The sequence below is a fragment of the Dipodomys merriami genome, unplaced genomic scaffold, assembly GCF_024711535.1.
Source record: "Dipodomys merriami isolate MVZ:Mamm:240054 unplaced genomic scaffold, mDipMer1.0.p SCAF_420, whole genome shotgun sequence".
NCBI classification, from domain to species: Eukaryota; Metazoa; Chordata; class Mammalia; order Rodentia; family Heteromyidae; genus Dipodomys; species Dipodomys merriami.
The window spans coordinates 502,027-516,997 of record NW_027205827.1 but is presented as its reverse complement, the minus strand read 5'-3'; the positions used below and the strand labels follow the sequence as shown (position 1 = coordinate 516,997).

General features: G+C 44.7%; 1 protein-coding gene and 1 pseudogene across 6 annotated transcripts; one reads left to right on the top strand and one right to left on the bottom strand.

Moving 5' to 3' along the window:
- Positions 1 to 385: 385 nt before the first annotated feature.
- LOC138807550 (zinc finger and BTB domain-containing protein 5) lies at positions 386 to 14,418 on the bottom strand. Of its 6 annotated transcripts, XM_069993310.1 has the most exons (4): positions 14,231 to 14,418; positions 12,890 to 13,352; positions 10,298 to 10,567; positions 386 to 4,663 (listed from the first exon to the last, which is right to left on the bottom strand). In XM_069993310.1, exon 4 carries the CDS (start codon positions 4,657 to 4,659, stop codon positions 2,629 to 2,631), a length of 2,031 nt encoding a protein of 676 aa, XP_069849411.1. In that variant the 5' UTR covers positions 4,660 to 4,663; positions 10,298 to 10,567; positions 12,890 to 13,352; positions 14,231 to 14,418; the 3' UTR covers positions 386 to 2,628. The 6 variants fall into 6 exon arrangements, with proteins under 6 accessions (XP_069849411.1, XP_069849413.1, XP_069849410.1 ...); XM_069993312.1 differs by lacking the exon at positions 12,890 to 13,352 and having other exon boundaries at positions 14,231 to 14,245; XM_069993309.1 differs by lacking the exon at positions 14,231 to 14,418 and having other exon boundaries at positions 12,890 to 13,996.
- LOC138807556 (large ribosomal subunit protein uL15-like) lies at positions 7,593 to 8,932 on the top strand (annotated as a pseudogene).
- Positions 14,419 to 14,971: the final 553 nt, after the last annotated feature.

The following is a 14,971-nucleotide window of genomic DNA, read 5'->3' as shown; positions in this document are numbered from 1 at the left end:
TAGGTAAGCCAAGGGCAAAGGAGCTTTCTACACAGGAGGCAGCACAAGGCACACAGCACCAGGGTGAGTGGCCCCCTCAGAGTTATGTGGTGTACTGTGAAACCTCACTCATGTCCACAGTTCAGACACGAGTATGAGGAAACCAGGAGTAATTGAGGGGAACCATCTATCACTGTTATTGACAGTATTGTCATGGAGGCTTGGTTTTAAACGTACCAGAAAGGGCCCAAAACAAACAAGTACCAATCATGGGGTTGGAGGCCTGGCTCAGTTGGTAGAGTACCAGCCAATGAGCAAAAGGACCAGGTACCAAGTTTGAGTTGTAGTATCAGACTACTCCCCCCCAAAAAACTAATCAAAGCAGAGCTAGCAGAGAAAGAACCTTAACCTAAGCAAATGGGGGAAAAACATATTTAGAGGCATGAATATGACAAATTTTTTATTTCAAAATCTCAACTCTTACCAGCATAGCACCACTGACAAAGGTGCCCTGATCGAACTTGATGATGTGATCACCAGAATACATTGTACAAGATTATGCCAGGCTATAATTAAGGCTAATCAATCAAAATTCAGGTCCCAATACCAGTTAGAATCCAGGCAGGATCTCTGGGGGCTGGTTCTCCAGAGAACCTTGGAATTACTTTTTTAAGTGCTACAGCATGTCTGAGGACAATGGCCCACAAGCTTGCTTCTCGCACGTAGAAACCGACTGACCAAGAGGTAGATGAGATATTCCAGGTTCCATTCAGCAGTGGAGAGAGGGCTCCAGCATGTGTCAGATGGGCCCCAATGCAAAGTCCACTTGTGCCAAGCAGGTATGAGGGGGCAGGCTCCTCGCCCCAGGCCCAGGCGGGACCTCTCTTGTTCTCCATGCTGACCTACCTGACTCCAGAGATTAATCTCACAGGACACTGGTCCCTACATCATGAGGGTAGAATTAGAGCCCCTCATATCACTTGACAATGAACCACACACAACTGAATTTCACAGATGATCTACATCCTCCACAGTGCTCAAAAGGAGGAATCACAGGTTTCCCTTTGGGGTTTCCTCCTAGGAGTCCACAGGAGATGCCACGCCCTCTGGGAACACCATAGTTTATCCACAGAGGTATAACTGCACACACTAGACTGAGAAGATACACACTTATTTTTGTTTTAGGGTACATGTAGTTGGCTTTCTAAACTTCAGAACTGATCTCTTGAATTCTGCACAATGGTTTGCTGTCTGAGAGCTATGTAAGAAAAAATAAACTCCTGTTCATGCAGGAACTAAACTGACAGATGCATGAACCTGTGCCGTTCCCATGGCTGCACGGGTGACAGCCTCACGTTGGAGGACAGCAAGGCAAAGATTGGGGAGGTAGGGCAGGAGGGCCTAGTAGAAGCCCTGGTTAGTGTCCAGAATGCTACTCAGGTTTGAAAGCTAATGGGTAACTTCTATGTCATGGGCTCCCTAATGTCTTAAGTCTGGAAAAATATCCATCTATGAATACTACTACCTATGGACTTCACATAATTTTGCAACACTCAGTATTGGGTTGGAAGGGCAACAACAATAAAAAATTTAGTGTGTATGCTTTTAAAATATAGTATATAATAAAAACATGGAGGGTGGCATTCTGTTGGGCTACTTTGTAACTGATAACAGTAATCTAGGAGTGGGAGAGATGCCACATGGGGCATGGGAGCGTGAAGAAACAAAACAAGACAAGATGGTTTGTCCTCAGCAGAGATGCGTCTGACAGGACTGGTCTTCAACAGCTGGATGGAGCAGAGGGAAAATGTGCCAGGAAAACCCCCACAATACATGACTTCACACCATCAGAACAAAGACAAACACTAGCTCTTTGCTGACATTCAAACAGGAACTATAACATTGGTAATACAAGTTAAAATACTGCTAAAATAGCACATACAGAAATAAAACCCTACTTGTCACTCCCTACAAGTATATACTCAATTTACAACTTTGTTTTTAAGCCAGAAAAAAAAGTTAAAATATCTATCCAGCAGAGATATTTTCAAAAGTATATACAGCTATTATTCCAAGAGAATGCTCACCTGGACTCAGTGTCAGCACCATCAAAGGGCAGTGTCTGTGACTGCAACTCAGACAAAAAAATAAAAAAATTACAGTACTCTGAGACCTAGGACTGGCTCAGGATACACTTTAAAGCATCTGTGGCGGACAGGCATGTCCTCGAGGGCCTTCCTTTAAGACTGGCACCACGTTGCCGCTGGTTACACATAAGTGCGTTTTGCATCATGGTACAGGGTTGTACTAGTCTCACCAGAGGGCATAGGAAATTTAAATGCTTCACAGAGCATTTCAAAAAATTGCCTAAAAATGTTTTTTGCAGTTGCATTTTTAAATTTCTAAATATGCCACTTTTAACAACATCAGTTGCAAACTACTGTAGGACTGGATTACTCAACCCTAAGGAAGACGCCGGTTCCAGGGATTGCATCCCTCTCACAAGTTACACACTGCTGCAGCCCAAGTGTGACATGGAACCACTCTCCACTTGCGCATCATCAAAACTGGCTGCTGAAGCCTCCATGGCATTAACTGCCCACCAAAAGTTCCACAACTGGCCTAGACATGGTCTTACAAGGAGAAGAGTTAGAGCAAAGTGCTGGGAAGGTTGCTGCTCTGCCAGCGCAGGCAGGTCGTTTTGGAATGTTTATACAGGTGGCTAGACTGACTAAACCTCTTGCCACACTTCAGGCAGGCATACGGCTTTTCACCTGTGTGAACACGGATGTGCTTCTTGCAATCTGTCAAAGTCAGGAAGGTTTTGCAGCAGATCTTGCAGGCATACTTGCGAGCTCCTTCTACCACCAAGACATTGTGCTCTGATAAGGCCTTCTTGCACTTTGACAAGACATCGGCAGATGCTCTGGTCAACTGTGGAGGCCCAGGCTGGGAAGGATGGCCATTTTCAAATGAGGATGTGGCCCCATTCATCATCAGCTGGGAACTGGCAGAGTTTTCAGGGATCTGTGAGCTCCTGACGGAAGTTACAACGGGCATTTTGGGAGCTATACGGCGGTAGTATGGAAAGTTACTGGCTCCTCCTCTTGGGGAACCCATCATTACCCTGGAAAAGGAGGAGTGGAGGCCCAAGCCAGACCTGGAAAAATCCATCCCAAACTGTTCTCCTTGGTAACCTGAAGTCGGCACACATGGCAGGCCCATCACCTCCTGCATGGGTCTGACAAAATGGGAGTCTGCAGGCTCGCTGAATGGATTCTCCACATGGGAGCCGGGGGCAGAGGAAGGCCCGCCTGGAGGCCCAGCCTCGGGACTCAACAAGTAAGGGGCTTCCCCCTCCAGCCTGCAGTCACTAGTAGTGTTTGGGATATTATCATCATTGCTCTGACTTGTACTAAAGTTACTCCCTCTGCTCTTGTTCAGAAAATTTGAAATGCTAAAAGTAGACTTATGTTCAAGGTTATTTGTGACTTCCAAAATGTGGATGTCACCCACCCTGTCGGTGCTGGACTGAGGATCTGAAAAACTGCGATCGCTGCTCTCGGGGCTGAGGTCTATCTTCTCGGCGCTGACGGCCACGCCCTCCACTTCCACGGACTCGCTGCCTTCGGCCTGGGAGGTGACGTCGCTCACTTCGTCCTGGGGCTCCGGGGAGCTCAGGGGCTCCGACTTCACCACCACTCTCATGTGTTCCTTCTCGCCAAGGCCAACCTCGGGGTTCTCACACGGGAAACCGCTCTTCTCGGCGGCAGCCTCCTGCTCAAAGCTCGTCTCCACCTGCGTTGCGCGAGAGGCCATGGACAGCTGCGCCATGTTGCTGGCAGTGTTGTCCGATTGGCTGGGCACCTGGGCGTCTTCCTGGGCCCCGAAAGACTGGTCAAACAGGATGCCGCCGTCTTCCTGGCTGTCCGTCATCCCGTCGGGCTTAGGATTCTCCACCATCTTCAGCGAATCTGGTGAAAAGAACTCCTCCCGAGAATGCACTCCCCCAGGCCCGGCCTCCGGGGCCACGTCGGAGACGGCGGCCTCATCCAGGGCGGGGCGCAGACGCTGCCGGGCCCGCTCCTCGGCCGACTGCTTGCGCTTATGAAGGCGCCTCATGGGGAAGGGCGTCCGCTGGTCCAGGTTACTGCGCATCGATGAGCTTATCGGGGCTGGGGGCTCCTCCACACCCTGGCTGGAACTGAGGGCTGAGCTCACGATGCTCAGCCCCAGCTGCTGCAGCATGAAGGAGCGCTGCATGCGGGCGCTCTGCTCCTGCACGCGCTCGCTGGGGGGAGACATGGGCAGCGTCCTTGTCGTCAGGTAATGTTTACATGCCTTAACGACGGAGTTCAAGTGCAGGTGAGAGGCTGCCAGTAAGACGTCCATGACATTACTCTCCCCCAGCATGAGCGTGGAGGTGTACATCATGTCAATCAGGGCGGCGAAGGCCTCCGCTGTCACCACCTCGCTATCCAGCTGGATCATGTTCATGGTCTGATCTCCTTCTGCCACTGAGAACAGGGCGCGGAAATGTGTGCTGCATGCTGCCAGCACCGAGCGGTGGGCCTTGAAGTGTCTATTCCCCACCACAATGACACAATCACAGAGCTGGCTGTGAAGTCTCTGGTAGTTCAGTTGCTGGAAGATCTGTTCAAAGTGACCTGGAAAATCCATTATCCTATAGGAAAGATGAAGAGTGTTAGGATTTAGAAAAGCTTAAGTCAAAGCCAGAACACCAAGAATGTGAGGAAAACAAGAGACATGGGTGGCCAAGCTTAGAACTTTTTTTCTTTTGTCAATTGTGGTGCTTGAACTCACAACCTGGAGGCTGTTCTTTGGGTCTTTTTGCTCAAGGCTATTGCTCTACCACTTTGAGCCAAGGCACCACTTCCGGTTAGTGATTAATTAGAGATAAGAGTCTCCTGGACTTTCCTTCCCAGGTTGGTATTTTTTTTTTTGGGGGGGGGGGGTCTGGTCGTGAGGCCTGAACTCTGGGCCTGGGCGCTGTCCCTCAGCTCTTCAGCTCAAGGCTAGCGCTCTACCACTTGAGCCACAGTGCCACTTCCGGCTTTTTTTTTTCTTTTTTTGCTTATGTGGTGCTGAGGAATCGAACCCAGGGCCTCATGCATGCAAGGCAAGCGCTCTACCACTGAGCCAACTTCCCAGCCCCTAGGCTGGTTTTTTTTTTGGTCTGTCGTGGGGCTTGAACTCTGGGTTTGGGCACTAACCCTGTGCTCTTCAGCTCAAGGCAAGTGCTCTACCACTTGAGGCACAGCATCACTTCAGGTTTTCTAGTGGTTAATTGGTAACAATCCGACATTCATGGACCTCTCTTTCAGGCTCATGAACAGGCAGGTTGTTCAGGTGTCAAGAAAAGTGGAATGCAGGTGAGATAAAAACAGAAAGCCTGGCTGAAAGTTTGCAATTTGAAAAAAAAAAAAAAAAAGAAAGAAAGGCTGGAGTTGCTCAAATCATAGAACAGTGTCTATCCAGCAAGCACAAGGACCTGAGTTCAAACTCCAATACCACTAATAAACAGACAGATCATGGACTCAGCAAAGGAAATCACACAGAGACAGAGGAAATTAATGCTTATCTGGGGCAAGAAATGAATATAAATGGACAGAGGTTTTGGGGGGTAGGGAGAAGTAACAAACAATCTAGAGTTTCACTGCAGTCATAATTATACATACTTTATTAGAAAATAAATGACAGAGAAAGAGCATGTAGCATAGGCCTCTCCCAGGAAGACAGCGCTTAAGTCCTTTATTATATTATATTCACATCTTGCCTGAATTCTTCTCTTACCAAATACAAGAACCCAAGGTCAACTTAGCTGGCCTAAATTTCTGGTAAAACATACATTATACTTCAAGTAAAACCAGTAGATTGTTCCTTAATAAATAATATTGGAAAATGGAAAACAGAATGAACAAGCTTGGTCCAAAGCCATGTTTTCAGGATCCACTTTGAACTTTAGGGCTTCTACAAAATTAAACTGATAACTTACATATGAATAGGTATTAGCCATGAGCACTGGGGAAAAGCAAAAGCAACGTGTAATGTAATTGAACTTCTCAACTCACAGGTATTGCAGCCCTGTAGACTGAACCTAGAGAGCAGAATTCCCTACAGGCAATCTCAATAAATCCTCAAAATCCAAAGGCCCATGCCATGGTTCTCACCAGAGAACCGCTTTTAGACTACTGAAAGTATGCTTGTCACAGGGCATACAGCTAAGAAAGAATAAATTTAAGAGGTAACTTAAAAGATAATTTTGCTGAACCCTGTGAATTAACTAAAAGTCTGTGCTCTTTGATCTGAATTGTTTAATGCTGCTGCTACTTTGCAATCACTCTGGGCTCCAAGAAAGAGAAAATACACTGATAAACATCTTTTTTTTCTGATAAGCATCTTCTGTGGAAGGCAAACTGTGCTTCAACTAGGCAATGCCTTCTTCTTATCATTTCAAAAGAAAACACTGATGGCTGGGAATGTGGCTTAGTGGTAGAGTGCTTGTCTAGTAGGCACGAAGCCCTGGGATCGATTCCTCAGTACCACATAAACAGAAAAATCCAGAAGTGGTGTTGTGGCTCAAGTGTAGAGTGCTAGCCTTGAGCAAAAAAGCTCAGGGACAGTGTCCAGGCCCTGAGTTCAAAACCCCAGGACTTGGCAAAAAACAAAACAAGAACACAGCTGAAAACTTGGATCACCTGCCAGCCAACTTGTTCTTGTACCATTCCAATGATGAAATGATAACTTTCTAGGGCTTAAGACTAAGCTAATGGTCAACTAGGCCACATCTGAGACTTGGGACTTTAACTCTGCATATCTTTCCCATCCCCTGCCTTGATTCTCCCTACTTAACTTGAAGTCATAGTCTGTATCCCTGAAGATGGCTAAAGATGCACTGAAATGCTGTCTTCTAATGGTTGCCAAATAACAAATCTCCTTTCTCCACCCATCACAATGTTTCTTTACTTGGCATATGAGGGCCTGTGATGGTCCTATTTGGGACTCCTGGACTTTGGACTTGGGATCTAAAAACTCAGTATCACAAAGACGGCAGATAACAGATGCTCTTTGATGTCTTTAACTCCCATTTCCTGGCCAGGGAAGCAGGAAAATTTTCTTGTTCTCATATCTCTCTATTTTAACTTTTTAAACTAAAATAAATCCTTGCTAAAACTTTCACATTGTGAGACTCTCTTTTTTGTGAGACACCCTGAAATGCTTTTCATGATTGGATTTCAAGGACTTGTGATTTTTTTGTGTGGAAATCTGAAAGCAGAGGGGAGCTCTCATCCATTCTTCGGTGACATAACCACTTGCTCTGGTGCCCTGCTCTGATGGGATAAGCCACCACTGTTCAGGATCCTGGGAAATAACTGAAATGGCAAACTCTAGATTCAAACAAAAAAATACGTAACTGTGCCAACTGAGCATATGTGCCATTTAGCTAGACCAGGCGAGTAACTACTGGGATGGAATCAAAATGTAAATGGTAGTTTCCCTCCCTCCATTCCTACTCCCCTAAACACCACTTAATATATACTCTTCTAGAGATGACAAGAATATGGAGTATGTGCATGACTGTTCTTCCTATAATGACCATCTACCAAAGAGGTAAAACATCCTGATTTTTCTACTGTAATGATAAAGAAACTGCAGTTACTCTTTTACATGCCTTATGTATCTGTAGCAAAATTCTACAAGGCAAAAATATGTAAATGTTTTATATTTTGACCATGTTACAAAATTGCCTTCAGTAGAGGGCACAGCAGTCCTACTTAATATTTGTGGCTGCATACTTGCTTCATTTCAGCCTCCTAAGTAGCTAGGATTACTGTGCCTGAGTCATCAGTCCTCCAGCTATTTTAAACTTTTTGGTATTTGTAATTCAGATAAATAAAATGCCTTACCCATTTTTTTTGTGTTCCAGTCCTGGGGCTTGAACTCAGGGCCTAGGCACTGTCCCTGAACAGGCTAGCGCTCTGCTACTAGAGCCACATCTCCACTTCCAGCTTCTTGTAATTTATTGGAGATAGCGTCTCATGGACTTTCCTGTCCAGGTTGGCTTCACACCATAATCCTCAAACCTCAGCCTCCAAGTAGCTAGGATTATAGGCATAAGCCCAACTCACCCTTTCTTAAGCCATGCAGTAAAAATCAGACTGTGGGGCCCTAGTTAGGACTGGATAGATCGTGCAGGGAGATCTGACCACCTTAGCACCAACTGCCATTGATCACCATAACTGTTTCAGAAATGAGTTATCTGACACAAGCCAGTCCAATCAAAGTTTGCCCTGGGGACTTAAAGAGGTATTGTTTTCACTCAAAATACAAACTTGCTAAAACAATATCTATTTTAATATCTAATATTATATTTCTATTTAAAATTTAAGAAGTCTAAATAGCTTCCTTGGTCTTAGCCACCAACATGCCTTACTACTGAACTCCTTTTTGCACAGAGCCATCCAGATTTAGGAAGACTCAGAAATTTCAGGGCTACCTGAGCCATGGCCACAGCACTCAGGAGGATGCAGTAATGCTGGTGGTATGGATTGACTTTGACAAATGTCACCCAGGTTACTTTGGGAAACTTGGTATGAGGCATTACTTCTTAAAAGGAACAAAAGCTTTTACCCAGCTGTCAACCTTGATAAACTGTGGACATTGGTCAATAAGCAGACACAAGTAAATGCTGCTAAAAACAACTGGTATTGCTTCCACTGTTGATGTGGTTCCATAGGACTACTACAGAGTTCTGGGGAAGGGAAAGCTCCCTATGCAGCCTGGTATCATGAAAGCCAAATTCTTCAGTGGAAGAGCTGAGGAGGAAAGTAAGGGTATTGGGGGTGCCTGTATCCTGGTGGCCTGAAGCCATATAGAAGGAGGTTCATTAAATGTGTAGGTTATAAAGTAACATCTCCATATTCCTGTTTGTGTATTGGGATCCTGCCCAACAAATCCTAGAAATGAGGGGTGTGGCCCCTCCTGAAGCGTGTTGACAATTAAAATACATTTTAAAATGCCTAAAAAAAAGCCTAAATATACTTCTCCTCTATTAGTAGATGCTACCTGCTACCCATCACAATTGCCTCTCCTAAAACCTTTTCAGCAATTAAAAAATAATTTCCAAGGTCTTTATCATAGATGCCGTCTCATTTCTTGTGTGTATGTGTGTATGCACGCGCACACACACGCACACTCTCATGCACTGGTCCTAGGGCTTGAACTCAGGGCCTAGGCACTATCCCTGATCTTTTGTACTCAAAGCTAGCACTCTACCACTTGAGCCACAGCACCACTTCCAGTTTTCTAGTGGTTTATTGGAGATAAGAGTCTCATGGAGTTTCCTGCCAGGGCTGGCTTTGAACCATGATCCTCAGATCTCAGCCTTTCTAGTAGCTAGGATTTCAGGCCTGAGCCACCGGTGCCCGGGTAGCTTCCAACTTTTAAGTGGTTAATTGGAAGTAAGAGTCTCATGGATTTTTCCTGCGTGGGCTGGCCTTGAACTGTGAGACTCAGATCTCAGCCTCTTTAGTAGATAGGATTACAGGTGTGAACCACTGCGCCCTTTATTTCTTAATGAAAAAAACCTGTACATTTATTAAGATGTCATGCCAAAGTATTGGAAGTATTGCTATTGATGGTGGCAAAAGCCCAATTATCTGGCTCTACTTTGTCTCTTTACTTTTTCTCTTTCTTTTCTTTTTTCTTTTCTTTCTTTCTCTCTCTTTCTCTCTTTCTTACTTTTTCTTTCTTTCTTTCTTTCTCTTTTCTTTAACCTTTCCTGAGTCATTCTCTCCTATGATTAACCTAGATTCCAGAAACAGGACTAATTAGTAGACCACTTTGTAACAAGGGACTAAAATTAACCCTGAGCAATAGCAATCCTAGAAGAATACATCATCCCAAATGTAACTGTCCTATGATGGAAGGGAACTGAAGCTGCATCCTGGGTCAGGGATATAGTCTCCAGTGATGACAGGGATAACAGCTTTTCAGAGCCACCTCACAGAGCCAGAACTGAAACAACAATCCACCAGATCACTGGTCTGACAAGATTACCTGCTGTCACTATGCAAACTCCCAACATCTGCCTTTGTTTCCCTTTCTTATAAAAATCTCAAAGATCCCATCAGCCTTTTTTTTTTTTTTTTTCTCTTTGGTTGGTCGTAGGCTTGGTTGGCCTGGGCGCTATCCCTGAGCTCTTCAGCTCAAGGTGAACACTCTACCACCTGAGCCACAGCAGCACCACTTCCAGTTTTCTGGTGGTTAATTGGAGATAAGAGTCTCATGGACTTGCCTGCCTGGGCTGGCTTTGAATGGCGATCCTCAGGTATCAGCCTCTGAGTAGCTAGGATTACAGGCGTGAGCCACTGGCACCCAGCTCCATCAGCTTCTTGACAGGCTTGGGGTTACTGAGTCTCTGTCTAACTCTTCCCATTTGTGTATTGATGAAGCTCCTTTCTCTGCCCTTCATCATTGCTCATTTTTTTGAGTAGTGTTTTGCAATACTTCAGTGGGAGTCTTGGCGCCAGGGCTTTAGCCTCACACTTTGGTAACAGGGCCTTGCCTGTAAAGAAGATTTGAAAAAAGAAAGAAAGGATTGTTTCAACTCTAGGCCTCCATTCTCACCTGACTGTTTTGCCACTTCTCCAATTCCTATTCTATCACTTCTGAATCATTTATCAAATCTATAAAGGTCAGTAGGAGCCTGATACTTGGCCTGATGAATTCTCTTTGATAATCTATTCAAAATAAAATATAATGTATTATTACTAGATGTGTTTAGATTTTTGAAGCATTTCTGGGTTCCTGTTACAACAGAACCTCCAAACAGTGGCTTCCTTTCCCAGACCTCTGTCCTCACTTCTCTTTGTAGTAGAGATTAAAAGAGAAAGACTATAAAGGTGAAAGACTTGCATTTTTAGAGGAAAATGATTGAATATAATTTAAATTATAACTGACTAAGATATACTGTAAAATAAATTCCACCATGTTGACAATATTTTACCCAGGAAGAAAAGGCAATAATTCATTCTAATCACTTTAAAATAAAATAAAGCATCTGTAAACCTTTGTTATCAAGTATAAAAAGTAACAGCTTATCCAAGTACAGTTCCAAAAAAGCATATTTACCACCATCCTTTTAAGTTTATAAAATAAACATTTGGAATTTCCTTTTATATAAACAAGTCACTTTCTAGGAGCTCTTTTCAATAACAAACTTTCTCAAGAGCACAAAGGCAAATTTGGCAAGTACACTGATATATTAAAATTATTGAGTGCAAATATCTTTTAGTTATATTACATTTCATTACATTTAAAATGCCAGTGATTATAAACTTCATTGCTAGAAAAGCCGTTTTTTTTTATTCTTTTTTGGTCTGTGATAGAGGTGGCTATGTGGCCCAGGTTGGTCTCAGACTAGTGGTGGGATTTCAGGTGTGGACCACCAATCCCAGCTAAATTGTCAGGACAATGCTTACTTATACCACTCTGTCTTCAAGAAAAAGAAAATGTGAACAAAGGGTTGGGAAGGTGGCTCAGTGGTAGAGCGCTTGCCTTGCATGCCTGAGGCCCTGGGTTTGATTCCTCAGCACCACATAAGCAAAAAGAAAAAAGCCGCAAGTGGCGCTGTGGCTCAAGTGATAGAGCGCTAGTTTTGAGCTGAAGAGCTGAGGGACAGCGCCCAGGCCCAGAGTTCAGGCCCCACGACTGGATCCAAAAAAAAAGAAAATGTGAACAAAATGTGTTTTAGTATTTAGAAAATGCATGAGTCATCAATTCAATTATGTTAGAAGATGAAAAGAAAAATTATCTACAGGTAAAATAACCTCAACTACTAAGAATCTATTCTTATTTACTATACTATAATAAAGTTGATACTCCAACACATATTTTACCAAATACACATAGAAATAATGAGAGATACTCTGAAAATGATCTGAGATTAAAAGCCACTGTTCAGTGATGAAAATGATGAAAATAACTGTAAAGAGCAAGAGGTCACTCAACAGCTGGTCAGTTAGCATGTGAGAAGTTCACTTCCTACTTAGACAAAAGGTGTAGTGTAGTGTTACAATCCTTCCCACCTGCTACTGTAGGGAAAATAGCCTCTACTAGACAACATTCATGAGAATCATTAAGTACAAAATTATTTTAAAAATCATATACTCAAAACAAAGGGTAAAAGTATTTACAACTTATATTTTTAAAAGCAGTTGAAAGCTAACATGGAATCAATAACTTGGGCTCTTTTCTCCCTTCCCAAAAAGAATGTGAAGCAGACTCAAGATTCTATGTCAGGACTACAGCAAGTTTTATCACTTGCAAGAACACAAAACGTTTTTGTAGTCTCTAACAGAATAAAACATGTACATACATTTTGCTGGGAGTCATTTTTAAAAATCTTTCCACATAAGATCGGAGAGAGAGAAGACAATGGCATTTTAATATATTTTTTGTGACTTCCAAAAAAAAAAAATCCTTCCACATGGAAGAGTCTAAATTTAGGAAAACATCCCTGCCTTACATGCTTTCATCTTAATTTCATCACATGTGTAGAATTTTGCTTGAGATATTTCAATTAATCAAATCCAGTCTTCCAACACCCCAGCTAACTGAAAGTTACATTTTAGGATGTTGTTGTTGTTGTTGTTTAGAGGTACAAGAGTTTGAATTTTGGGCCTTGCCCTTACTCAGCTGGTGAGCTACCACTTGAGCCAAATCTCCAGCTGGAAGTTGCATTTTGCAACAACTTTTAGAGGAAAAAAAAAAAAATCTCAAAATCAAAGCAAAAAAAATGTCTTCAGAACTCTTCAAAAAGTCCTGGTCTATTTATTTAATGCAAAACTTAAAGGGCCATAATAAGTCCTTAACTAGTTAAGCTTACCTGGCAGGGTCACTAAGCTGGCTGCAGTGACCAAGTCAGTCTTCCCAAGTTGTTGAAATGTCCAGAAGAGTTAAAGCAAACAGTGGAAGGCCTTCCTTTGGCTTAAGGGCTTTTTTCTCTGAAATTCTTTCTCCTCTATTCATCTGGTATCTTCCCTCCCCACTCTTTTAGCTACTGCCAAACAGCTTCGTCAAGAATCACAAGACTTTAGCAAAGGAAAAGCAAATTCTCCAGAAAAAGTAAGATATCTAGCCCACCTTTTCAAATGACCCAAGGCCCAACCGTCCCATAAAGCAAGTCATCAGCCATGACTACAGCACAGTATTTTCTTCAATCTCCAAAAAATTCAAATAGATATGACATCTTCTACTTAGTCCAACTTTTTTTTTTTAATGGATGTAGTTTGGATTTTTTTTGTTGTTTCAGTTGTTGAAGGTGAAGAGTTTTCTTCTATTAACTGGATCTAGAGCACAATACTTAGTAATCAAGATTTTAATGTTTTTCCCCAAAAATGTTTTCTTCAAGTTAAGTATTTTTTATTTTGTCTTCTAGTTAGGAATTTGCTTCTACAGTATTCACCATGCCAAAATGCAGACTGGCATTTTAGGGAAGGGAAAGGAAACAAAAAGAAAAACCTAATCTTCAACCCCCCTTACACTGCCTAACACAGATGGTTCGATACAAATCCGTCCTCCAGAGGAAGATGACAAAATGACCGACTCTTACCACCGCACCTCCTACAGCTTCTCAACACGAAGCCCGAAAGTAGGAGGCATTCAAAAACGCCTATTCAACACTTTAGTCTTTCCTAACAAGTTGAGACATTCCGAAACTGACTCCACCCCTCCGGAGCCCCCGCCGGCTCCCGCATCCACACTGTCTGGGGCCTGGGTCGGATGAAATGAGATCCAGTCGCTCGAGAAGACCCAGGATGGGGGCAAGATGAGCCACCCGCCTCCATCCCGCAGGGCAACAGACCTTCTATTCATCCCGCAAGGCTGTAGGTCCAGAGGCCTTTGCTACCCCATCCCGGGAAGCTCCGTTCCCAGCTACAGATCCGCGGGGACACGAGCCCCCGCCCCACCCCGCAGACAGACAGCCTGGCGTCGGGACACGGGGGACGCCTGCGCAGAAGAGCCCGTCTCCTATCCGCCTGGCCCTCCGATCGGAAAGGTAACAATACCCTCTCGGAAAGACAGGAAGGGTAGGCGAGGGACATCAGTACGTGCCTGCGCGCCCTCAGACGCTTGGGCGCGCCCCCGGGGCTCAACCGATTCGGCGTGAGCGCGCCGCGCGCACACGCGCGCACCTCCAGGGCTGGAGCTGACAGGGTCGCCTCACCTGAGTTGGGCTCCGCCCCCTTTCTCCTCACTGGAGGAGGCGGTGACCCTTCTCCGAGCGGACCTGACACTGTCGGAGGAGGCGGGAACGTCCAGACTGGCGTCTCGGTGAATGGGGCGTCCTCTCCCTTCCGCCCGCCTTCCTCCCGCCCACCCCTCCTTTAGTCACCCGGCTCCTTCAGCCGGTTCGTCGAGGTTCTCTGTGAACGCGGCGACGGCGACCGGCAGTAAGCGGAAGTGACGCGATACGAGATCACCTAAACCCGCTTCATTCCTCCGCCTCTCTAACTGGATTTTCACCAATCAGCAAAGGGGAGGGCGGGGCCTGAGCTGAATTGTAGCCAGCTGCGTACCGAACCTGAGGAATTTACTCGGCCCCCTAAAAAACTGACCAATCCACGGTCCCAGGAGCCTGGTTGTGTTTACTACCGACCCAATCCCTGAGCGCTCTGGCCAATCAGCGCTGGCCTTGCAATAGGTAACCTTGTTATCAAATGCCTTTTAAGGCGGGATTTATCATTAACTCAGAAAAGCAACTGCGGGCCACAGCCAATCAAAACCTAGTGTAGTTGAAGCCAGCGGGTTTTCCGCCTAGTTGAGTCAATCACCATCTGTACTGATCGGGCGGGCTGGTCCGGCCATTGGCTGGTACTGAAGTATTTCCCTACTGTCACGGCTTGGGCTCTTGGAATTGAGTTACCATCACCGAGTCCTTGCACTCTCCGTGTCGGAGGTTGCTTTC